This window comes from Falco punctatus (assembly GCF_963210335.1).
Source record: "Falco punctatus genome assembly, chromosome: 2".
Taxonomy (NCBI): domain Eukaryota; kingdom Metazoa; phylum Chordata; class Aves; order Falconiformes; family Falconidae; genus Falco; species Falco punctatus.
This window is the reverse complement of record NC_137581.1, coordinates 117,506,059-117,531,838: the sequence shown is the minus strand read 5'-3', so window position 1 is coordinate 117,531,838 and position 25,780 is coordinate 117,506,059. Positions and strand designations below refer to the sequence as shown.

At 46.5% G+C, this 25,780-nt stretch overlaps 2 protein-coding genes across 6 annotated transcripts; one reads left to right on the top strand and one right to left on the bottom strand.

Annotated features, from left to right (window-relative positions):
- Positions 1-1,119: 1,119 nt before the first annotated feature.
- LOC308059542 (TPA-induced transmembrane protein) lies at positions 1,120-11,743 on the top strand. 4 transcript variants are annotated; one of them, XM_080377044.1, is made up of 8 exons: positions 1,120-1,206; positions 1,287-1,339; positions 2,590-2,797; positions 5,664-5,787; positions 6,350-6,483; positions 7,325-7,395; positions 9,260-9,459; positions 10,470-11,743. In XM_080377044.1, coding segments are annotated over exons 3-8 (699 nt in total). In that variant the 5' UTR covers positions 1,120-1,206; positions 1,287-1,339; positions 2,590-2,629; the 3' UTR covers positions 10,472-11,743. The 4 variants fall into 4 exon arrangements, with proteins under 4 accessions (XP_080233170.1, XP_080233169.1, XP_080233167.1 ...); XM_080377043.1 differs by having other exon boundaries at positions 1,206-1,334; XM_080377041.1 differs by lacking the exons at positions 1,120-1,206; positions 1,287-1,339 and adding an exon at positions 1,350-1,763.
- Positions 11,744-13,557: 1,814 nt separating this feature from the next.
- On the bottom strand, positions 13,558-25,686 carry LOC308059544 (uncharacterized protein). Of its 2 annotated transcripts, XM_080377053.1 has the most exons (5): positions 25,361-25,682; positions 24,214-24,306; positions 19,296-19,345; positions 17,633-17,667; positions 13,558-14,194 (listed from the first exon to the last, which is right to left on the bottom strand). In XM_080377053.1, exons 1-5 carry the CDS (start codon positions 25,384-25,386, stop codon positions 14,012-14,014), a joined length of 387 nt encoding a protein of 128 aa, XP_080233179.1. In that variant the 5' UTR covers positions 25,387-25,682; the 3' UTR covers positions 13,558-14,011. The 2 variants fall into 2 exon arrangements, with proteins under 2 accessions (XP_080233179.1, XP_080233180.1); XM_080377054.1 differs by lacking the exon at positions 24,214-24,306 and having other exon boundaries at positions 25,361-25,686.
- Between the last annotated feature and the right edge of the window lie 94 nt (positions 25,687-25,780).

Here is a 25,780-nt window from a genome sequence, read left to right as displayed (position 1 = left end):
AAAGGAAAAGGGACTTATGTGGTGGGATGTGTCCTTGGACTCAAAGAAAGTAGAAGATGAAATGACAGCCATACTACTTTAACCCTAGCAGTAAGTCTAGCTTTGATAATTAGAATCTCCTGATAGATAATCAGCCCAAATCTAGATGATTTAAGGTTTCCAGAGCTGTTTATGGGACTTAAGAATGCTGGTATTCAGTTTAATAAAAGATCTGTCTAGATGGTCTTAAAATTATGCTCAGTATTTGTAAGTGTTTAGCTTTCACTTTTAGTTTACATTAAAAAAATAACACAAAAAGCCAAAACCAACCAAAACCGAAATTGGCAATTTGAATACTACTCATTGCTGTCCACACAGCACACGTTTTTGTTCTACAGTACAGAAATATGTGATTTGTGTGGGGAAAACACTGGAATGAGCTAGCGCTGTAATCTGCATGCAGTGAGATTCCTGTGTCTAACACTGATTTTCCTTCCTTTCTTGCACTGGTGTTGGGCATTTCCCTCCCCACGATGCTTGTGTCAAACGCTACATAAGCTATACTCAAAGCCTGTATTTTAGGGGGTTTAGTATCTTTAATGGCTAGTCAGTCATTCACATCTTCCTTTTTAATAAACACGTACTAAAAATGCAAGTGGCTATGTTTTATTCATTTGATTGTGCTTCTGAAACTCTAATCCCCAGGTGCAATGGTAACTACATTTATACCTTAGAGTTTCCTCTTTTGGTAAAGCCGAGCTTAACTTGCCCACTTTACTAAAGTGTGCATTTAAGGGCAGAAGTTTTTTTTCCTTACATTGAAACCAGAGATGTTTTCACTACAGAAGAAAAGTTATCCTGCTGTTCTGTTTTAAATAAAAGCCTAGGCCAGAAAGGTCAGATCAGCTCTCGACTTCCCGTTTTCTCCGAGTTTCTCAGCTCCATGCGTCAGAAGGGTCAGTTACTTCACATGTGAGAAAGGCACCAAGTGTGGAAGTTAAATCACCCAGAGGAAAGCAGCCTAAGACTTTGTAAGTCAGAGCTCCTTCACAGATGTAAATAAAAGGACTTTGGCTTTTGCAGGGTGAGATCCATAATCATTAACTTGTTTGGCTTAGAAAACCTGCTTTGGTTTCAGACAATTCAGTAGGAAGGTAAGAACTTTTCCTGTGCATGGAAATGAAATAAATGAAGCTCATCTCCAGCAGGAGTACTGAGAACCAGCAGGTAAATCCTTTTCTAGCAAACATGTCCCAGGTAAAACCTTGTGGATTCAGACTCATGTTTTGATCTTGATGACTGCTCAGCTTCATCGTCAGCCCTCCAGAGTTTCAAGGATTCTCCAGAACCAAAAAGTGAGGTATGCAAGTTGTATTTCTCTTTATTTGCTTAATGAAATCAGGCCTTGTGCTCAGCATCATCCTTTGCCTGGATGGCTGTGACATGAGGTCAGGAATCTGAATCCCTGGGAATGCTCCAGGCGTCAGTAGCCAGATGAGTTGCACAAACAGAAAATCTGTGGGTGGGGGGGACAAGCATCCTCAGCATTTGGCAAGAAAAAGGAGCAGTGCTGTGAGAGGACACTCAGCCAGCAGGGGAGGGAGCTGCAGAGAGAGGCTTTGTTTTCCCTCTTAATGCATGATTCTCTGTGCTGGGACAAGAGGGTGAGCAGGAGCAGTTACCGGCTGCCTGCCCAACCCTTTTGATCCAGAGGAGACAGAGGTGCTCTGTGGGAAGCAAGGAGAAACATAAGGATGGAGTCAGAACAGGAGAGATGAGAGGAGGTAGGATGAAGGATACGGGGGAGATGGGGGGAGGAATCAGCCTCTGGCTGCAGTAAGTTGTTATGAGTGACTAAGTGGCACGGGAGAGTCCATGTGGGAAGCTAGTGCAGACCAGATCTCAACTCACACCGTGATTTGCTTCATAAAAGCATGCCTTGTAGAGCACAGGCTGAAATTGAAGGCCACTTTCCTCTTCAGGTTTGTCCTTTTGTTTTTTTTACATGGAAGCAGCTTCTCAGGTTTAGGCTGGATAGTATGTGAATAGACATAGATGGTTCTTTAACCACATATTTTAAGCTGCTTAGCAGCTCGAGAGAGGACAGTTCTGGCACAAAGGGCAGTAGCGCTCATTTCTTTATTGACTATAAAGGGAGACTAAAATTAGCGGTGTTGATGGGTAAGTTCCCTTCGCAGCCTAACCAAACCACAAGCTATGTGATCCCTTACTCGCCCTGTGCTGTTCAGAACCACGTCTCTTTGCCTGGCTGTGCAGATAACAGCAACGGTATTTTACTGTTTCAGCAGACAGCAGCAGGGAAAGCAATCCAGCTCCTTTCAAAAGTGCCTCAGCAAATGACAGCGTTGCTGATGGTTTAGTCACCTGCGTGTCAAGGGCTGATCCAGTAAGGTAGCCAAACTGGAAAACCTGGTATTGCACAGCGGAGAGCTGTAGATCTGACAACCAGGCAAATCGATACTTCCTCCACCTCCCATTTCTCTGCAACTACTGCAGATGACGTTGCTTGCCCTTCCAAGGAATTCCCCTTATTTATCAGTGTTTTGAGAGCACTCCTGTGAAAACTATTCCAATTCTCCCTCCTACCAGAACTGCTACCGACCCTAAGCGCAGCTGAAACCAGAAGGAAATGAGTTGCCTCTACGCTTGCTTCAGAGACAAAGGTCCTCGCACAGAGACAGAAGCTATGAAAAGGCAAAGCTCTGGTCAGGAGCACGAGATTATGGAATTGCAAGAAGCTAACATGGAGGAAAGTGAGGCTGATCATGACAAGCCTCTAAATGCTCAAACAAGAAAGGTAGGAATTTCACTTGCTCGTTTGATGCTTGCTGTTGGGGAAAATACCGTGTGGCAAGAGAAATGACATTTTCCAGGAGCATCTTGTAGGGGCAGTTTAATTTGTTGTTTGAGAGAGAAGGAAAGGCTGAAAACCTGTTAAACATACTGCTTTTCTTCTTCTCAATAATGCATTATAATATTGGAGTGGGATTTTAAGCCTTTATAGTTTTTGTGCTTGGCTGCTTGTGAATTTTAACTTGGGAAATGAAGTCCTAACTGTGTTGCTTTCTCTTTTTGTGTGCTGTCAGAGGGACTGACCTCGAAACCAGGAGAGAGAAATGTTGAAACCCGTATTAAAAACAGACTTTCTTTCAGAACAAATTAATCAGAAAACAGCACTGCCAAAACCAAGTATAGGATATCCTGACACAGACCATGCTGGACTCTTTCTCTTTTTATCTTTGAGTAATTTGTAATTGCTAACAATTATAAATTTATATGAACAGAGTGCCTCAAAGCCTCAGTTAAGACCAGCATATGAGTCCTGAGGGAAATAGCTCCCAGCACGTAGCTTAGAGCTATGGAACAGCCTAATGCGGGCAGAGTAGTGATATACACTCACAGGTGACCGTTGTACAATGGCTTTCATTTCACACTCAGGAGCAGAGGGAACACCTGTGGCAGAGCTAGGAAGCTTCCCACTTTTCTACGCGGATGGCTGAGCCATCCTGAGAGCTGGTCGGCATTAGTCACGGCACCCTCCCTTGGCAGGCAACAGCGACCGCTTCCTTGTGCGAGCCCTGCCCATCGCCTCCCGCTGCGGGCTCGTTCGGCCCACCAGCTAGGCAAAAAACCCATTTACCCTACTATACTGGGAGACAGTTTCCTCTGGTGTGGTAAGCTCAATCAGCCTGCTGCAGGGTCAGAGAAATTCTCGGGAGGTGCAAAGAGGAACAGGAGAGGGTGGAGGAGATGCAGGGGTGAATCAGAGCGCTTGGCCAGCTGGAGAAACTTTGCCCTTAAGTTTCTGTTTAGCCTTCCTCTTCCCAGAACTGAGTTTTTGTTTGGGCTCTGTTTCTGCTGATTCTGGCAACTGGCTCCCTATCACATAGGGACTGCTGGAAAACCGTCGTGCTCTGCTTCCTGCTTAGGTGACAGACTAATCACAACTGTCCTGCCTACTGGGGAGGGATTTTTCTCTGCTGCTGCTCCCTCCTGGCAGTTTTGCCAGGTATATGGGCAATGTCCAGAGGATGTGGGGATAGTTGGAGAGCTGAAGGTTTGCTTGAGATCAAGCCAGTTTGCTGTGTGTGATTAAAAATTACACTTTTGTGATGGTCTAAACATGTGGCTCAATTGAAACCTGGGCTTGAGAGCTGTCCGTTTCAACTGACGCTGCTATGACTGATGACATAGTTGTACTCTAGGCAGTAGTTACTGCCTTCTTTTTAATTTTTCAGATACAAAATGATGTGCTAGTGTCAAGAATAAATTGAAGCTTCATTCTTCTAATACATCTATTACATCATGTAGACATGATCCCACCCAAAAGCATGCTGTAAGCGAAACCATATTCAGCCTTTGCCCTTTGCTCTGCACCAAAGCAAAATTCTGTGTGCAGGGGAAGCGCTTTCCCTTTCTCTGCTCCTGCTCCTGGAGAAATGACTTCTGCCAGACCTTTCTGTGGGTGTCTGTTTTCTCTGTTCATCTGCCATCCACAAAGAAGCTTTAAGCCAACTGGTAGTTGTCAGTTAAATTCAGGGAACAGCTTTCTATTATGCTGGGTTCTTAGAAAGTTCAAAAAGTAAAGGAAGGGAACCTGGGTTAGTGCCACCAGCCAGCAGCTGGCTCCTGCCAAGCTGCATGTGTGTGGCCCAGGCAGCCAGGGTGTGCTTTTCCTTGCCTGGTACTGCTGTCAGCAAGGACATGGATGTTACTGGTGGATTTACAGTGGATGGGGAGCAGCAGGAGGAATTTAAAAGGCAGCGTGGTCTACTTACGAATTCATGTCCTTCCTTCAGTCCTCTGGCTGTGGATCAAAACGGTTGGAGTTTCTTGTTTTGCTATGTCACCTAAGCTTTTTTATTTTTGTTGGGGTAACTATTTAAAAATGTAATTTCTTCCATGGTCTTAAATCCTATTAAAAATTAAATGAAAGGCAAGTATTGCCCTTTCTCTTCTATGCAAATGTACATGCAAGCACAATTGCTTTGAAGAGCATTTCCTTGTGGTCTCCTAGAACAAGTGAGATTTGTAATAAATGTTGTGTCAAACGCACTTAATAGCCTTCAAGTTTCCAGTCTTCTGAAGAAAAAGGGAGCCAGCTGTAAAAGTCTCAATTATTTTACAGTATCTTTTAATGCAGTAGTATCTAATGAATAGCAGTCCACTTGCTTTGGGTGCTGGCACCCAGGAGCTAGGCAGATTGATATCATCAATGTTGCAGAGGTGAATGGTTCCAAAAATTCCTCCATAGACACCTTTTACGTTGGGAGAGATGTCAAACATTAAAAGGACAGTTTGTAGAACATGCAAATCAAATTGATGGTGTTTTAAAAAGAAAATGGGAAGTCATGAAAACACCTTTGTGTAGCACCTTAGCTTTATGGACAATTCAGGAGTCAGAAATTCTGCACAAATGGGGAATGGTATGGCTGTTCTTCAAGGAATAGCCTGCCTGTGGACGTCCTTTGCCTTCTGCAGGTCTACGTTCCCACCCGCAGCAGCAGTTAAGGGTGGGAATGCCTGGGATGGAGCATTGCTTACCAATGAGCCTCTCCCATCTACATGGGGTCTTTTGTTTCTAAATGTGACAGTAGCGACATGCTTCAGTATTTTTCCCACCTTATTTCTTTAATCAATATGCCCTTTCCTTTTATAACTAGGAGAGAAATCCCTGGAAATCATGCAGGAATGTAGTTTTCTGGAAGTGTAAACTATGGATGGTTATAACTGCAATTTTTCTAGTATTCTTCCTGGTCATTTTCATCAGCCTAGTTCTTTACTCTAGTAAGTATCTCGCTCTTGGTTCATCCCCTAATACAAATGTGTAATATGTACAGTCTAATATAACAGAAATTGAAGCATCTTTTAAACTCCCCCTGAAAACTGCTGAAGGGACTGGGGTGCTGACTGCAGAGGGTGGTGAGTTGAGTTGTGGATGTGAACGCTTTTAATTTTAGCAGGCAGCAAGCAACTTTTAGCCTGATCAGATGGCAATTCCAGTTTCTAGCTGAATGAGAAAATATTACAAGAACAGTCGTGGATAAGCATGGAGACAATGCTTGTGACATTGCAACGAGTGCAATGGATCACTTGCATCCCCTCGTGTGGTGTCAGTGCCTGTTAGGGGTCCCAAGGCAGCTGACTTTTGGTAATGGAGGTGAGTGACCGACCTCCACGTGCTGTCACTTTTCTTCAGGTGACTTGCACCTTCTTTCTGTTTCTTCCAGTCATTCCTTACCTAGGAAATTTGTGAAAGTCACCCTGGAGAAAGCCAAGAGGGTTTTTTTTTCAATACTTCTGCTAACTGGAACTTTTTCCTCCCCTTTCTGTCTCCTTTGAATATTAGATGTTTACATAGATGAGGATGACTACTGGGATCCCGATGCACTACTAAATAGTGGAAATTGCCGCAATTTTTCAGGAACATTGGAGTTAATGTGTGGTCTACCACACCTTTTCTCTGAAGACATTACTAAGAGGGTATGTGTTGATGTGGCGCTTGGCAAAGCTGATTCTGCTTGTAACATTGATTCAGTATTTTCCCTTTCAAGAAGTTTCTGTTTCTCTGTGTAGCAAGTCAGTCATTCGCAAGTCCACAAAAAATTCCAAGCTGTATTTTTTCTAGTGTAATTTTAAGTCCTGATGCAGAGGAAAGAATTATCTGCACAGAAATATTTACACTTATTTTAAAAACAAACAAACGGATTGTTTTCCCAAATTTGGGTAATGGTTGAGACGTAGTCCTCACCTTTTTCATTGAATCATTGACTAATTTAGCGCCTGTGAAGGTCATCTAAACCCAGTGCTGGCTAAAAGTCCTGCGTGCTGCATTCTTCCGTGAGCACACGATAAGAGCCTGGGTTTATGGCTGCCATTCCCACTGGGCCATCCCAGCTCTGGGCTATGGCTGAGCTGGGCTCAGCAGGTAGGGCAGTGCTCGTGTAACCTTGCTGTGGAAAGGGAGTCTCAGCAGAGACCCTTCCTTCCCGCTACCGAGTAAGAGCAGAATGGCTTTTCGGTGTCAATAAAAATGCAAACGTGGCAACATGGGCACATACTTTTTGTTCACCCTGAATGCCTCCATTGTGTTAAGGTAATATAGTAATCACTCAAGCACACAAATTAACTTGTCTGTCAGGCTTAAAGGGATTGTGTACCTTTTCCAGGGCAGATATTTGCTGATATTTGACCTCCAGCGCTTGTATTTATGCCCATTAAAACACCTTGTCAGAATGATTTGTTGTACTTTCTTATATGGAGAGAAGAGAGTGTGAATGGAAGAAATATTTTTTTTCTTTTTCTTTTCATTTTTCTCTCCAAGTTAACAGATGTCTACAGTTCATCTCCAGCTCTAGGACGCTACTTCAGGTCAGCTCAGGTGGTTTATTTCAGGTAAGCAATTTCTGCCACCAAAAATTATCTGAAAATTCCAGGCTTCTGATGAGACCTACATGTGCCTATGCAAATATGCACAATATTTAAATCTGTGGAAAAATAAGTTGTTTGGGGGAAAGTTATATATATATAGGCAGTGAAAACTGGTCAAAGTATCATGTGGTGTAAACGGCAAGTGTTGCTCATAATACACAATCGTAACATTTTGTTGTTGTTAAGTGTGATCTCTGTTGTCCTTGGTTCCAAGTGCAGCCCTTAATAAATGTATTCAAAAATATATATTAAAAGGAGAATGAGCTGCTGAAACCTCTTGAAACTGACATGGCTTAGACAGCCTTCAATACATAAAACAGGGATCATGGGGAGGGGAGATCTGTTTCGTTCCCCAAAAGACCTGAAGGCAACAGCGACCAGCATGCCATGAGAGTAAGAACAGTGCGTTGCTAGTTTGCTTGGATTGCTTTTCCCCCTCACTTTATTTCGGCCAACAGGAGCAAATCTCAGCGCAGCAGCACGTTGGAAAGGCTGGCAGAGCAGGAGTGAGAGGCAGAGCAGGTGGCAGAGTGGAGCCTAGGCTAGCCTGGGTGGGAGATGCTTACACATGAATGAGAAGCTCAGCCACCAAAGGCTCGTGGAGCCAGAGGAGTAGCAGTGATGGGAGGAAGGGGAAAAGCATCCAGGCCTGCCTTGCAGAGGCAACAGAAAGGTTCAAGCTGGAGCAGAGGGAGGATCTTACTGTCAGCAGACACTGTCACTGGAGAAAGGCTAAGAAGTTTATTCTGTTCAAGACTGTAAAGTATTAATCTATGGAGATACCACAGCTTTACAGTAAGGGAGGCTCAGCAGAGAGGGACAAGTGGGGCTCAAAAGGTCAGCTGCAGCGTGGTCCTGCCACGGAGCGAGAGCCGAGGGGCGAGGGAAGGCAGTCCGAGAGCTTCCTCAAGGCCTTCTGAAAAAGCAGTTACAAAAGGGATTAGAAAGACAAGAGAAAATCAAGGGAAGTAGATCAGCGAAGTGCCGGGGCCCTTGAGAGAGCAAGGACAGGGGAAAAGCACCCTTGGGCGGCAGCCAGGGGCGGCGCTTCGGGGACCGTGCTCCCCAGCAGTGCCAGCCCTGGCTATGCCCGCTCTGCTCAGCCAGTGGGCTCTACGACGGGTACAAACCGTGACCATGCAGGCACAAAGCTCTAGCCCTGCATACACGGCTAGCTGATCTCTCTCTGTCCCCACCCCCTGTGCCTCTGCGTGGGTGCCCCTGCCTCTTTGTCTCTCTGTCTCCTTTTCTTCACCCCTATCCAACTGCTTTTTTTAAATGTTTTAAATTCTGTGAGTACAAAACATAACTGTGGAACTGTAGTCAGTGCATTTGGTAGACCACAAACAACAAAATCTCCAGAGCTGGACTCCAGTCCTGTAGTTTGCGTAACGCCCTTGAGAGCTGAGCTGGGAGCAGGGCTGCGTGGCCCCAGGTACTGCCAGCAGGAGAGCAAACCTTTCTTAGCTAAACTACGCGTGAGAGAGCGCAGCACCTCTTATCGTTATGTACTTGTAAAGCACGAGTGCTGGAAACCTCACCTCGTTAGGACACACGTCCAATTGCCCTTTGCACATTGGAAAACGTGTCTCAGGTTGGCTTCAGGTACGTGACCAGCTTAACGTCAAGAACTGTTCTGAGAAGGGGGGAGGAAACTGGGATTTTTGATGGCAGTTTTCTTTTATAACGCTTTTGTTTGGAACAAGTGGGTTTTTTTTTTTAAAAAAAAAAAAATCCATGCCAACACTGATATGAAAAATTAGTCTTCTCAAAAAACAAAAGATCCAGTGGGGCCTTGAAGGCATTCATACTTGACTTTGTTTTTCAGTAATGAAAGCTCCACTGTATTTTATCAGCTAGAGTTTTCTGTGCCACCATCAACAGAGGGGTTTATGGAAAACACAATGAACCCAGATTTTATAAGGAATGTCTTGCGTCAAAATATTTATGATGAAGACGATACCTCTAATCCTGGGACAGCTGAATGTAACAGGTTAAAGCTTGACCCGACTTCTCTCACGTTAACATGTAAGTGCTGTACGTCAGAGACTGTTCCTTTACAACAAGCAGAAGTATTTACTTGAAAGAAGGGAAATCTTGCTGTAAAGATGTTGAGATTTCTTAGTAAATATATTTATTTTATTTATATTTATCTATTTTAATAAAAGAGTATTTTTTTAAAAAGAAGTAAAAAGAAAGTTTTTAAGAAACTTTTTCTATGCTTCGCTTATAACCTAGGATTCACTGTTTGGTCCTCTGATGAGAAAGGGAATAGCAGTGAGACTGGTTAGCCACGGACTCCAACTAAACTTTTCAGATCTCCTCTTGCATTTTCTGCACACAAAGAAAAAGTCCTGATATATATGTGTACCGTAACAGGGAGCCAAATAATTAAAAAACTTCCTCCTGATTGCGTATTCATAATCGAATCCTTATAAATTCGAAACCAAGTAGAACAGAGTAAGTAATTTGGGAGTGAACTTCTGACGTTTTTTCCCCATCAAGGATGAAAGGCCTCCGGATTTTTGTCTTTTCAGAGTTTTTGGGGAAAATGTGTTATGCGCAGAGTTACTTTTTAAGGGAACCAAACATTCATTTTTCCAGATTTTCTAGGTTGTGGTTCCAATGACTACCAGTGACAAGGCAGCGATTCCAATGCATTTAGATTTGCCTTGATTGAAATGTCCCTGTAAAAGTCCGATGAACTTTGCCGTTTCACTTAAAACAATGCATGGAGCTGCTTCCCCACACGCCCACTTTACTGAGCCGCACCCGTGTGGTTTTGGAGTAATTCTAGGCATCACCATACAACGTATGTAAATAAGATTTGCACTAACTCATGTTGACTTTTCTCAGTACTCTTATCAAGGGACAGAAGAGTAACAAGTCATGAGTTCCAGTTCTCAGTATCGTTTTGTTCCTTGTATACTGATTGATTTCAGAAAAAAATGCAGTGTAAAAGGGACAGGAAAGAATATGCTGAAATAACTATCTAAAATTTCATTTCAATGTTAATATTGTACTGTTTTAACTTTCAGAGAAATGACGGAAAGACTCCTCATCTTCCTCACCGCCTAGAAGAGATGGGCTTCTCCTACCTGTTAGTAATCACAGGATAGGGAGCTATTCATTAGGCAGAAACACCGCTAAAGATGTCCTGTAAATACCATCTGTGATGCAATATTGTAAATAGAGAATGTGGTATATTTATAACAGTGTTGTACTCCTATAACACCACTACCTCCTCCTGTATTGTTGTTCTGATATCTCAATAACCCATTTCACCCCTGTGAAAACAAAATATCTTGTCTGATGCATGCTCTGTTGACTTTGAAACCTCTGCTTTGTCTTGCCTTACAATTAAATCTCGATTCCCCCCACCAGCTTCAAAAGCAGACTTGCATGTGGCTCCTTTCTTCTCTTGGCTTATCCAAAATTATCTGCACAGGTTCATGCTTAATGCTCACTTTCACCCATGCCCATGTCTGTTACTTTTTCTCTTCTAACTTCATATGCCACATTTCCCTGTTGTTCTTTCCTCCTAAAACAGCCTGAAAACTTAAATACTCTATTTTCTTTAATTACATGTAAGTCCTTTGCACTAACTACTTAAGTGAGCTTCAACTCTGATCATTCCCTTGCTCATGGTATCTGCTCTATTTTTCTCATCTTTAATGTGAAATAGAAATGCAGCAAGAAATGTTGGGAAGACACATGTCTTGTTCACTAGTGCACCTGAATGCTACATGGATCTTTCGAGGGTCACATTAGCTGCGTGCTTTAATAATTAGCTACTAGTACTAGTGAATAGACAGGTCTTTGACCTGCATTTGTAAATTCAAAGAGAAACTAGTCTACAGCCTTAATTATAGTCCCTGTGCCAGCAGTGGGGATGAAAATGAACAGATGCAAGATATTTGCCTTAATAAGGCAGCAAACAGTTGTTCTTGTTGACAAGAGATGGGGTGAGATGGCCCAGTGCCAAGAGGAAGGTGCTGAAGCAGAACGTGTAGGCCAGTGTGGCGTGAGAGTTATAGCCAATAACTGGATATAACATGACAATTAAAAATTAAGCATGAACTTTATGCAGAATGGAATGGATTCACTACCATGCTAGTGAAGTATAGTTTCTTATTGTTTTTTTATAATATGTTAGTCCTGTTGGATAGACAAACGTATTTTACAAAACCTTTTGTATTGTGAGAAATGTCTTATGGGAAATTGTGTTTCTCTTTTTCTAATACTACTGGTTTATTTAAGGAGTAATCTGACAATTTTACTGTGTATTAAATTATTTATTTTTACTTTTAAAGTGATTGTTTTCATTCTTCAGCAGCTCCAGTCTTTCAGCTGTTTGGGTTGGAAAATAACCGTCAGAACTGTAACTGCCAAGAGCTGTATGAAGTGTCTCTGACAGAGCAGTACGCTCAAACCCGTGTTTGTTTTGCTTGACTTTTAACTGAGCTTGGGAAATAGCCCGGACCGAATCAGTAGTTGATGTGGCACTCTCATTTGTGGCTAATTCTGACCCCATCTTGATTTGTAAGATATAGCGTTGGCTGTAAGAACCGTAATTTCCCTTGATGCAATGTTCTATGCAGCATACGACTAGAAGAGATATTCCTTCTGATTCTTACACTGGGGAAGGATAAAATCCATGGTCTGTATGGTTTTGTCCCAAAAGTAGCAAGCTATGAAAATAGCAGCAGCAAAGAAATAATTTGTCTTTGGGATGCTGCTTGATCTTATGGCTCTAAGACGACAGAACCTGCCCTTGTACCCTTCTTTATCTTGATTCTAAGAACTGAAAAATAATATAATGATTATGCTTCTTTATGGTGACCCCCCAACGTGCCTCAAGAGTTGGCAGAAAAAAGGAACCGAGCATTTGTTTTTATTCTATTTTTTTCCCAGCTGTCCTCCTCTGCCCCAGTTCCTTTACCCCAGCTATTCACAGGAAAGGAAGAGGTGGAGCTGTAGCAAGATGTGATATTCAACAGAAAATGTCCAACTTCACGGTCTGCCTCCAGTCAAGCTTTGAACTCTCATTGAAGGAAATGTCAAGAAATGACAAAAAGTGGTTTATGGTTTTATATCTTTGAGGTAAATTGATCATGTAAAGGAAAATAACCAAGTGAATTAATAATGACCTCATCCATTAGGGATGGAGCAGTGTGAAAACACCTCATTTCATCAAGTTAAGATAGTAGTTTGTGTGACTACTTAATGTTAATTTTAATAGAAGGAGTGTGAGTAGTACTTTAATGACTGAAAGATTTTTAAATGAAGAGAAAAGATAGTTCTGGAGTTTGTCAAGTGTACAAGCAGCCCTTTAAAACCCCGTGGCAGGCAAGCATCTGTGTGGCCGCAGCAGCCAGGACACGTTTTGGGCAGGTTCAGCTGCCCGTCACTGCAGCAGTACCCGCAGGGCAATGCCTGCAGCATGCTGGCAGCATCCCTCTGCTGCCAAACACAACCCTTTGCCCACGGGACAGCCCCGGCACCAAGACGGCAGGTGGGAATTGCAAAGGCGCTACACCACAAAGCCAGGGCTGCAGCCAGCGATTGCATACAGAGGAAGATTTTAAAATCAGGAAATCTGTTCAACGTTTTATTCCCCCTTTTTTTTTTTTTTAATTGCAAAAATGGTGGGAGAAAAAAAAAAAACAACCCCATACTTAAGCAACAGCACATAATCATTTTATAGCTCTGGTGAACAGTTGACTAACTGGCTTCAGTCCTATGCGCGTGCCCAGAAGTGCAGCCTGTGGCGGGCGATGGGCTACGAGGAGGTTGTGTTCTGGCCTTGCAGAGCCAGGCCTGCGGCTCCAGCAGGAGGGAGCTGGAAGAGTCGTGCCACGGAGCAAACACCCGGGAATCTTCTGGAAGCCGTGCCGTTCCCACCTGCGCAGCATCAGCTTTCATAGTCTTCTAAGCAGGTGGAATTTTTCTTTTGCAGGCAGTTTGTTGCTTTTCTTCATTTAATTCTAACTTTGCTAAGACTTCACTCTAAGATAAGTAGTATTATGTTAAAGGGGGGCAATTTGAGAAATGAGTTATTTACCGGAGTTGTTCATTGTATAACAGTATATATCAAGCAGGCCAGAGGAACTTTGGAAGAATAAGTGCATCTAACAGGCTTTAATTAAAACACACACACACCCACGAACCAAACAAAAACCCCGACAACAATGGGTGTTATTAGACTTTTGAGGTTTCTATCAGTAGTTTTGTAAGACCACTTTAAAAAAAAAAAAAAAGTACTGCAAAAATCCCCAAAAATGTGGAGCCTCAGTTGCTTCTAGTAATGAAGCACCTGATTTCCTATAAACATTTCTTACAATGGCATTTGCTACTGATTCCTCCTGTTTAATTGTCAAGTCCTGTACCCTGCCTGCGTCTCTTTCTCTCATCACCTTTTCACAGATGGATTTGTCTCGCTGGAAATGGCTGGCAAATGTGTTCTAATGAGCAGGCTTGGTAATGAGAGAGATGTTGAAGACCCGGCAGCAGAGGTGGGATGGCTAGCAAGGCTGCAGAGGTTCAAGTGAAAGAGCCGGGGGGGCAGAAAGGGCCCTTCCTAAGTGATCAGCACATAATCATATTCACTGTGCTCCTCAGTGGTATTTTCCTTCCTCTTGGGCACGTTGACCAGTGCATAATCTGTCTCATTATTTCTCCTAATCACAGAGGTTTCATGTTTGACGTTGTGGCTGACAGTAGAGTACCACAGTCTGCTGGAATCTTTTTCGGCAAAATGTTCCTGGGGAGGAGGGGGGAGCAGGGGGAGAGGGAGAGAGACATAAGCATCGACACGATTATACCCTGAAGAAGTCTGCAACGTAAACAAGACTGGTACAGCCCATGCACTCACGCAGTGGTGGTGATCCATCAATACACGTAGTAGCGAGACTGGTTTGTAAAGGTGCAGCCACGTCCCTGCCGTGGCTGGGCCCCGGGATCACCCCTGGTGTGGGTGGCACGGGGACCCTGGTCCCGAGGCTGCCGCCGCTTCGTGGTGGGGTACGTCACAAAAAGCTCATCACCGCACACGTGAGGGGAGCACGGGAGTACAATTGCAGGGGGGGAGCCCCCGTCACCCCCTGCCCTGGCTCCCCCCAGGGCTGTCCCAGGAGAGAGCATCCCGGAGAGCCCGGGTGGCATCCACCCAACAGCTGGGAGCAGGTGGGGACAGAGGGGGAGTTACTAAAGGTGTGGGGCACGTTATGGATGCGTGTGAGGGGACAGCATTGGCACCAGGCTTAACTTGGGACGTTTAAGGGAGGAGCCATAGGCAGCGGTCAGGGGGATTTGCGCAGTAAAAAGCACAGGGAACCAGAGGGGCAAAGGGAGGGCCGGGGGGGTCGTGGCCAGCTGCCACAGGGTCTGGGAGTCAACCAAGAGCCCAAGTGTGTACGTGTGCCAGTTGAGGAGACACGTAGCCCTGGAAGGGGCCCTGGCCTCACGGGAGATGCAGCAATGGCTAACCCCCATCCCCGGCAGCCCTCACCTAACCTCTCCTTGAAAACAAACAGGAGAAGGAAGAGCCGTTCGCGCAGGAGGTAAGGCTGTGTGGGTGAACGCCTTCCCAACTCCGCTTAGACTTCTCCTTCCTCTTGCCTCTTGAAGGTGTTTGCTGACGGGTTGTGAGTGATTGTGCATCTACCCAGCTAGCAGGGTGACTCACTAAATCTAAAGGGGCGATGTGAACTGGTTAAGTACTTGGAGCCAGAAGTTCAAAATCTGTTTGCCCTGATGCCCTTGATTTGAAGCCACTGGGCAATAAACCCAGTAAGTACAGGTTTTGTAGCGGTAACCTCTATTGCCTGCAGCGGTAGTAGCAGTATTTTAATTCGGTGTTGTTTAGTTCATGCTGATGTTTGTCACTCTCTTTCATACTTTGTAAGTGGAACAGAGGTCTCTGCTCCATGGGTCAATAAACCAAAGCATTTGCTTTTATTTTTTCAAACCTAGAAGTGAGAAAGAGTTTGTAGCACATAATTCCTGCAGAATCTGCCTCAGATTTTCCCAGCTTCGATAAATCATTCTTGCCTGTTTAGATTCTGTTTGGTGTGAAAGATCTCCTGACCTTGAGGACAGTTCACTGAAAATGATTCCTGAGATTTCATTTAAGGCTTTCTAAAATTTTGAGACTTAGGAATTCCACAAGTTTTAAAATCAGGGTGGACTTGCTTAAGAAAAGGAATTCTCTACCTATCTGCAGGGGCATGGCCCCCTCCTCCTCAAGTCACTGTTGCAAAGAACTAGGAGGCAGCAGTACTCCTACTGTGACATAAGGACAGGTAGGCTCTGAATTGTCATGAGTGATCGGCTCCAAATCACTGGGTGAAGTCTGGAGCGCCTCTCATCCCTTCCAACATATAAGCCTACCCAAGACTTGCTCATAACTACATTTTCCAGGATCTTTCCAGTCTACAAATTTTGGAAGGCTGTTATCATCGATCTCTTCTCAGTGGGGAGCCTGAAGTGCAGAGGTGGTTTGTGCCACACGCTGGTGGTGCAGGAGGAGTGAGCGTGAAGGCTGGTGAGATCTCGTCTGGCTCTTGTTATTCACAGGCCAAGTTTATACTCGGAAGGGGCATCTCTCCTATTGCACTAACAACCCTCCCAGGACTGCCTTCAGACTACGCTCCGGGGCTTTTATTTGGGACGCCAAGAACTCACAAAACCAGACAGCTACTTGGCAGGTTCCCCATCACAGTTCCACACCCTCCTCTTCTCTTCCCCCACATCCACCCCACGCTCACATGTACAAACGATGAGCTCATTTAATCACACCCTTTTCTGTCACCTTGCCCACTTTCTTCAAAATTTTCTGCTGAACACCCACATATCTGCCCGGCACTAACTTTTGTTTTACTGATGTTATCTTTACCAAAAAAAAAAAAAAACACCCCAAAAACCCCCACCCAAAACCCCAACCAGGTTAGGCTGCTAAATGGCAGCGCTTTTTTCTGCCAGTGCATAGGGCCTCCAGTGATTTTTCATCATCGGTGACTCAAGAAGCAACTTTGCTTACTCCCTGCTAAAATTAACACTTTACAAAGAGGAAGCAAACCACAGATACTCAGCTGCTGCCTCTCAGAGCACAGACAAACAACTGCACCAGACTGAAGCGCATCAGTTGAGATGTGGCTGCTCCCCCACCCCTGCCTCCAGGACGACACATTTGGGCAAGCGAGCAGGGCGCACACCAAGTTATGGGGTTACCTCAGATGACCTCGGCGTGCATTGCCAGAGCTCCTGACTCTAACCCCAAAAGAGGGAAGATGGGGTGGGCAATGTGTTTATCGTGCCAGTCTTCCCGGGGTGTCCTCCCCTGCAGCACAGCCATTCGGGTTTATAAGAAACTAAATGTTCAACCTGAGAGTGCATGCTTTTGGGTGTTGGGTTTTTGGTTTTGGTTTTTTTTTTTTTTTTCCTTTTTTTCCTTTTCTTCCTTCTAGAAGCAGTGGGACATTGGAAAGGGAAACCTTACTCTGTTCCAACATTAGCCATTTGCTGAAGCATCCACTTTTCTTTTTTTTGTTTTCTTTACAAGGGAAAGATTAACTAGACCCTTTTAAGCCTCCAAGTATTAAATCTCCCTTTGTCTTTCAGCTGAAGACTTCTTTTGTTACTGAAGCTGGTTGGCAATAGTCCAGTTAAATAGCTTTTAATTAGAAGATGTCACGCTGAAACTGAAACTTTTTGTGGAAACACCAGTTTTGATGAAACTGTAGGCTAGAGAGGTTACACTAGCTACCAGAAAGCTGAGGGGAGAAGGGAAGGAAGAGGAGGGGAACAGACAAGTAACCCCACAGCCGTAAGTTCCCAGTGCCTGGGGACACTCATCTAGGACACGATCACAAGGTTTGGCCTCCTGAATTATCTGATTCGGGCCAGGCAGCATCACAGTCAGCCTCTGGGACGGTGAGTGAGTGCGTGCTGCTGTCTGTGGCCACGGGCTGCCCAGGTACGGGGCTGCTGGTCGTTCTTATAGCTTATGTATCTAGAACATATACGTGTATTTCACACATAGGCTTCAACTGATGCTTTCCTGCATTGCAAACAAATACCCTTGAGACAGGCTTTCCTCTCGCCTGTGGGGATGTGACGGGCACCTTGCCTTTCTGACACGTGGATGTTTCAGACTCGATTGCCCCACAGAGCAGCAAAACCATTCACTTTCAGTCCTTACCTCGGCGGTACCTGGTGAGCAGCTGTAGGTCTGTGCTGAGGAAAGAGGAAGAAAACACATGTGGCTGTCAGCGTTTGGTGCAGCGATGGGCACGGGCTTTCTGCAGCACAGGGCTTACTCAGACTTAGCTACAGACTGAGCACAGGCAGTGCAAAAGCACGAGGTAGAGTGGTGTGAGTTGGGGAAAGGCTTGAATCTCTCGGTGCTAAATAAATCTGATGGCTTTTCAAGACGTTTTTTTTTTTTTCTGGTTTGACACGCACTTACGCCAGCAGTACTGCTCATTGATGACATAGATGTGCAGCTTTACTGGGGTTTGGTTTGGTTTTTTGTTTGATTGGAGGTGTTTTTGGTCTTTTTGGTTTTGTAACTTAACTGAAATCAGTTTTACATGTCTCTCTTCAAACCGGCTGCCCTTTCTTGCTTGCTCTCTGACTGTATTTCAGCTTTATGGCCACTGCAGCCTTAACTCCGGGCTGGCTGGGCACTGGGCTACAGAGGCAGACGTGCCGCACACCCAAGGGTGCGCCGGGTGCCTGTGCACAGGGGTTCAGTGGGCTTGAGCTTTCCTGGAAATTTGTCTCTCTGTCCCGTAAGCATCTAAACGGCAGAGGGCTGGTTTTTGCATCATCCTTTCTCACAGCTTTATTTTTATCTGCCCCGCTGGTTCTTGTTATGAGGTTGATTAGACTGTTGGCTGCTCCTGTAAAATTTCAGAGATGAGATTTTGCTTTTGCTTGAGACAGAAGGTTTTTTAAGCGTACGTGACTGACTGAAGGAAGGACATCAGTCTCAATACTGCGTTAAACCTGCCACCTTAGAGAATTCGCAGCATTCTCCAACATTGCTGTGCCGCCTTGACACTGCCGTGAAGTTGCCGATGTACACAGCCAACAAGAAGCTGTCCCTCCCCAAGGGAATGCTGCGACTTGTGGAAGCGGTAAAAGTATTATATCGTTCCTACATGAATGGCTGATGGAAAGCGATTCATCCCCGCTGCTGGAAAAGGTAGCAGTCTGAATCGAAACCGTGACTCATCTGAACACACGCGATCCTGACTGCTGCGTGAGCCTTCCTTATTTGCCTAGTTTCTGTGTTTAAAATCTTTTATTAGGAGAATACCTCACACTGATGGCTGTTTAGAAAAAGTCCTAAGCTGTGCTTGTGTACGGAGAATGGGGGGTGGTGTGTGACCACCCACCTGCTGTGCTGGCAGCCCTGGCTGGGATGAAGCAGCGATGAAGCCGGGGTGTAGCAGAGCTGCCCCGTGGGGTGGGCGCTCCCCTGCTGCGGTTCGGGTGCTTGCAAGCCTGCGGGCCTGGCAGTGACGTGTGAAGGCCAAGTTCACCGTCACAGGAGGCGATGGCCGAGGCACGTGTGGTTTAGGAGGCTGGAGGGGACAACCGTCCCCTCACGTTGCCTTCTTCAGGAACCAAAATAACCAAAGAGGCCCCAAATAAACCAGTGCAGTGGGGCAGCAAGAGGGCAGGTACCCACCACTGGGTGCAAGGAGGTTTCCCATGGCTGGTGGGCAAAATGCCTTCTGCAGCTGCTGCCCACCGGCTGTCCCACAGCAATGCTGGGTGATGGTGGAGGGGTCCCCCATGCCCGGACCCATGCCATGCCACACCACCCGGGGTGCTCGAGCAGCCTCTTTACTTACTTTCCTTGTCGGAGTATCTTTTTCTTCTGAAGGGGATGCACACCTTCCACCTAGGGCACGGGAACAAGGGTGGGCGGGTTAGGTCTGGCACTGGTTAGTCCTCACTCCCCACCGCCATCCCCAAGCACCCGTGGTCACGCAGGGAGACCCCTCCACCAGCTTTTTGGATAAGTCACTTGATGCAGCTTCTCTGCCCTCTCAGCCCTTCTCCTGCCCTCCCCGGGAGGCACCGAGCCTGGAGCTGGGAGCTGCAGGAGCAGGGGCTGCCCCAGGGGAGGAGAGGCACAAATCACAGGTCCACGGACGGAGGGACAGCAGGGACAAGCCAGCAGCTGATGGCACGTGTTAGGGCATTGAGCTGTTCCTGCCAAGTACAGCCTCTGCCCCCCCGGGGGAGCCTGGCAGCAACACAGTGGGCTTTTCTTGTCCCTATTAAATACCTCCAGGTGGGTGAGTGAGCAGGGAATACTGGGATGAGATAGGAGAGATTATTCCATCAATTTACCCTCCAGAGTGTCTCAGTGAAAATCAAAAGGAAGAGAAACAGGGCGGCTGTGTAACACGCACCCCAGACCCGTGGGTGGGTGCAAGGCTAACGGGCCCGCCAGGTCCTGATACGTCGGGTCTCCAGCCGTGGAAATAATCTTTGCAGTTTCAAGCAGGAACCTACACTTCCAGGTTTAAGAACTGAAATTTTCTGGTAAATTTAAGATCCTTTAAATTACATCTGAGTTGCTGTTTCCAAGCTTTTTGGTAAGAAGACCCAGGCTCACTGGAGCGTGCGCTATTGCTTATAGTTTCAAATTTTTTGCCTGTAAAACACCTGTAGATGTAATTCACAAACATTTCACAATGTGGTACTGATATTTATATGTTAGATTTACATCTATAACAAAAATACCAAGGAACTGTAAAGCTACCAACTCGTATGAAGTTAGGAAGTGAGCCCAACTTGCTGGTGGAGGTGCGTTATGAATCGGTCTCTAATTGCATATTTGCATATGTTTTTCTTTCCCAGGACTGGAGGTAAATAGGTAATGCCACCGTTCTTTGTTGCTCTTGATACTTTCCTTTCTAAACGCGTGCTCCTAGGTCTTATTTCTTTTATTTGCTACCTAAGTTCGGCTATTGGTGTGAAATAATTTCTTTCTGCACATGCCCTGGTGTTCTTATCAGAGTGGCAGAAAGTCTGCAAATATTCGTCAGCTGCCCGAACCCTGTTCATTTATCAGATTTAGAGATTTTAGATTGCTTTTATCACAGCTGGGTATAAGGACAATGCTAATCCAACCTCAGTCCAGGTGGCCTACCTACTTTTCTGTGAATTGCATATAATATTTTGCCTATATTGACCATAAACTCCTCTAGCTTAGCTGGAGATGCCAGTGTGAATATTTCTCACAATTTGATCCTAGAAGTCCTATGAGATACATTTAAAATAAAATATGTATGTATCTGATGTATATTTATAGCGCACGTAATTCACATTAGGAGTGTATGTACCTGTCAGGCATCATGATATAAGTATTTCTGGAATTTAATCACCTATTTATTCCACTTTTTCTTGTTTATAGTCAGCTGGCTTCTGATTTTTCAGTCCCTTGCTCAGAGGGAAAAGCCGTTGGGCTTGGATAGCTCTTCCCCTAGACTGTCAGAAGAGAAACAGCACACGTTCCTGTGAGCGGCTGCACAGCCCTTCGGTAAATTCTTCCTGCTTAGTCAATAATGTGTAATCTTGTGGGAAAATATGTTGTGCGGTCTGAGAATTGAAAGCAGTTCTCAGCGTCTGCATCCGTAGGACCGACACGCTGGCTCCTTCCAGGCAGGTACACAGCAGCTGGGGGGAGCCCAGCTTGTCTGTGGCTGGGGGCGTCTGGCGGGGGGGGGGTGGGGGTGGTGGGGTGGTGGGGGGTGTTGGACCTTGTTGGGGTTTTTTTGGAGGCAATTATAAGTACAGCTTTAGCAGCACAAATGCCGGGAAATGGTTCTGACTAGTGGTCTCAAAAGAGGAGAAATGTGACTCAACTATTAAAATAAAAACAAGGTCAGAACTGATTTTCTTTGCTTCTCTGCTTTCGCTTTGCTGCTGGCAGAGCAGCCGTGCGGGATGCTGGGCAGGCTCCAGAGATGTCGTGCCTGGGAAGAGGTCAAGCCAAATGCAGAAGAGCCACCCCGAAGTAAGCTCTCCAAACAGAAGGGCTGAGTTGCAGACTTGGGGACGTAGAGGAAGGAGAAAAGAGGGTCAAGAAGTTAAATACAGAGGAGACGCCAGGATCTATGGATGAGTGGTGGGGTCTGACACGGTTCAGCTCCTGGTTGCGACATTTTCTCCCAGCAGCTGCATCGTGAAGCCACCTGCTGTTAAGAGCCTGGCTCCGTGTTAGATCTGCTTTGCACACCTGCATCTAAGGCTGCCTCCAGTCCGATTTTACTTCAGACCCATCCGCTGAAGGGCCAAGACACAAGGCGGTGGGTGCCCTTTCTGCCCCCCAGGGGGGCTTCCTGGGCAGAGGTAGTGGGATGCTGCTGGTCAGGTCACACACATCCACCGAGCCACCTTTTCAAGGGGGCTGCCAGCCTTGCCTGCTGTCAGAATTACAGCGCTCCCCTGACCCGCTGTGGGACACGACAGCACTTCAGGTGGCAGGACTTCAGTGGGGAGCAGCTGCAGCTGTTGCCTCTGTCTCACTTGGTCTCCCTCAACAACAGAAACAGCTGGACCTCCCAAAATAGCCAGTTCTGACCTGGGTCCTGAAACCCACCACCTCTGACACAAAACTGCCAAACCCTCAAAAAAAATAAATAAATACAATTTTAAAAATCCATCTGACAAAGCAAAAAAGTGACATCCTTGCTCTGCTGCTGGCTGCTTGGCAAAGAAAGCCCAATGCCCCATCGCTTCGGTGTGCTGGAATTCCTGCTACACCTGTAGTCGCCCCTGGGACCCCGCCAGCCCTGGCTGACCCTCCCTGCACACAGCCCGATTCCCCTCAAGCTGATGAACTTCGCCTGCCAGTCTCACCGGCCTGAGAATTCGGGGTTACTTCCTCCACCTGGCTGCCAGTTTTCCCTACCCTTGTAGCCACTGCCCCATCTGCAGGTGCCCATCTACTCTGATTTTTTTTTTTCCCCCAGATGTAGTTCAAGCTACCCAGGACAGATGCTGACAGCTGGACAGCGTGACCGCGTGAGCCTCGTTCCTTAGGAATTTGGGTTTAGAACAATACAAGCGGTGAATGCAGAACAAAATGCTTTGGGGAGGATTTTTGGAGGTGGGTAGTGCCTGGTCTCTAAACCCCAGGGGTGCTTTGGGGAACCGTAGCACGCTTGCTATGGATTTGATCCTGCCACAGTACTAAGCACCTTCAGGAAGGCAGGATCGGGTTGGTGCGGATGGGCTGACTGCTGTGAGATATGTATAAACTTCTATGGCATAACCTGAGCTTTTCCTTCAGCCTGTCTGTCAGGCTGCCCTGTGCCGTGGGGCAGAGGACCCCTTCCCAGCCAGCCCTCCGTCTCTGTCTCTCACTCTGCTGAGCAGCAGCAGCTGGGGCTGGACCTCCACAGTACCATAGCTTTGCAAGGATGCTGAATCACTGCACAGGAATGACAGTTTTTCTGGGAAAAGGAGCCCAAACCATGTCATTTCCCCATCCCTCTGAACTTTTGCAAGGTCTATGGTTTTACAGAAAGACCCAGCTTTATCAGCAATTGGGTGGCTGTGACTAAGGCACGAGATACTACACAAAACTCACGGCGAGCTGGCATTGCTGATCAACAGGAGCTGGAGCGAGGTGGGTTGCAGTTGCTCTCTGCCCTGCAAGGGCAGCTAGTCAAGGCTCTCCCCGTGTTACCTCTCCTGGCAATGGTTTGTTTGATTTTTTAAAACCAAGGAAAACAGGAGCGTGGAGCTGCACAAGCACAGACTGCGACATGGCACCGTGTTGCTGCCGTCTTTTATGGCAGTGGACCCTCCCCTCTGATGGGGGATACGGGCTTTGGGTCCCCATAACAGCTAGCAGGGAAAATCTGCTTTAGGAAAACCTTGCTTGCAGGTTCCTGCTCCTCAAAAGCAGTCTGGAATGTTTTTAAAAGCAGAAGTCCCCTCTATGAGTGTGACACAGGCACTGGAAGCAGTGAGGGCTTGGTGAGCTTGGAGCCAAGAGCCTGGGGCTGAGAGCTGCCGGCACGTGAGCTCGTGGTGGCTCCTGGCTGCCGCAGGTGAGCACCCACCAGTTCCACATGGATTTTGTTGGCCTTGGCTCACACTGCTTCAGGCTCCCGGGACTTTTGCCCTTTCCCTAAAGCAGCCATGCCTTTTTGATTCGGCCACAGACCTGCAGGCAGGTGAGGGATGCACTCTGTAGAAACAAGCAGAACATTTAATTTTGGTGACGGACGCCTCATCTGAGCTCCTTAAGGCCAAGTAAGCCGTCAGGGTACAGTACTCAGAGGCTGCACGACTATTTTTCTTTGATCTACCAAGAAGACAACAGGAAAGAGAGGGAATTCCCCTCCCAAGTAAATCATCTGTCCACGCAGCGGTTTTTTGGTTGTTTTTCCTAGGAGAGGTGTTACTGAAAAGCCCTGATGCCTCTCCCTTGGAAGTACAAGGGCACAGATGGAGAGCCAGGGCAGTATTTAGCAGAAGCAAGGCTGTGATGCCAATACCCGGCAAAGCAACGGCGAGAGGGGCTGGGTGCCTGGGTGGGAGAGCCATCCACCACCCGCTGCTGCTCTCGACCTGCGTTGCCTTTCCAGGGGTCTTTTTCTTTGCCAGGCCAGGCAAAACCCCACTGCGTACCCGAACAGGGCAAGGCTGGAGGGTGAGAGAGCGACCAGCAGCTGCAGCACCATGGTGGGGTCCCCCAGCCCCAGACGCCCCCGCAGCGGTGCCAGCTGTGGCGCCAGCTCTCACCTGCTTCTGTCTGGGGATCTGCTGCTCCCCTGTCCCGCTCTCGTAACATCTGGGCACGCGGAGTTAGGTGTCCTCCTTGAAAATCCCACGTTGCTGTAAGACAGCACAAGTTGCTGCTTTCACAGAGCAAACCTTCTGTTCGTGTTAGTGAAAGAAGTCATTGCTTAAGCCAGCCAGTTTTGTTGGGGGGGTTATTCATTACTACAACTTAAAATTTTCCAGCTACGTGACTTTATTTCTTTGCATTGTAATGTGCTGCTTCAAGAGTCCAAGCTCTCCTGCACGTCCTGCTCAGATGGGATAAACTCAGAAATATCCAAGTGCTTTACTATATCTGGGTGACAAGGAAATCTCTAATCTAATTCCAGGTAAAAGTGAAATTTCTAATATAATGTCTATGTGTGACATTAAGGAGTGCTGTACGGAACAACGGTGAATCCTGCTGGAAACCCTGACCCCGGGGAGGGCAGCGATGGCAGCCTGTTGGCCGCAGCAGAGGGGCAGCCTGGCCAGTGCTGGGGGTCCCTGCACCGAGCATCCCCGGCACAGACGGCGCCGAGGGCAACCTGCTTGTCCTCGGTGGCTCCTGCCGAGCACCCTCTGTCTTCACAGCTCCTTAGGAGACAAGCTATTCCTAACCGCTGTTCCATGTGGCTATAGTAGACTTATAAATCCCCTATAGAGCACTTTAATATACTGTATAATTTAATCTATTTCTATATAGCATATATAAAAGCTTGCCTTTATGAAACACAGTGAAAACCAGTAAGGGGTAGCAAGGTGAATCTCTAAGTGTAGTTTTCCTGCCTGGAAACTCAGAGCCCGTGACAAGTCCTCGCTGCTCCTTGTGTTCCTCACCTGTAACACCCTCCCTCCCTGCAGCAGGATCTCACTGCTGGAAGCCTACAGATGAAGTCACCTCCCTAAAAAGTATCCTGAGGCAATACTCTTTGATCTGCTAAGAACTATATTGTTCATCTTAATTTGCTTGCTACATTACCTTTGTTTAATCAAGAGGCTCCTCATGGTGCTTTACATGGTGTCTTAAGGCTGATGAATTGCAGGTATCATTTGTTCCTGTTTCTAATGAAATCACTCTCTCAGCCTGCTGGTTTAGTAATTAAATATATAATGTTATTGAACCTACCTTATTTTTGGGACGCCGTTTCCCATCCTTCCACTGGACCTCTGCACTGCTGGGTAGCCAATTTTGGCGTGGTTTTCCTTCTGGCTGAATCGTTGTCCGCACCGGCTGTGTTACAGAATGCAGCTCAGGGACCAAAGAGGCTCGTTATCTCTCGCACACTGTAAGCGTATGCAGCACCCAGATATTGTGCATCTCAAAAAAAACCCCAACCCCAAAGCCTGCCCCTAAGACGAGCACTGACAAGTGGGGGTGGGAGAGGAAGAGGGGAGGAATGGATGAGTGACGTGGCTTCCTGAGGCGCCAGGGCTGGCAAGGATGTGCGGGTGCTGGTGGCCTCCACAAAGTGGCTAGTGGGCTGCAGCGTGGACTGCCTCTAAGATCCCTTGATGGAAATATCAACTCAGGGTGTTAGCAGCAAGA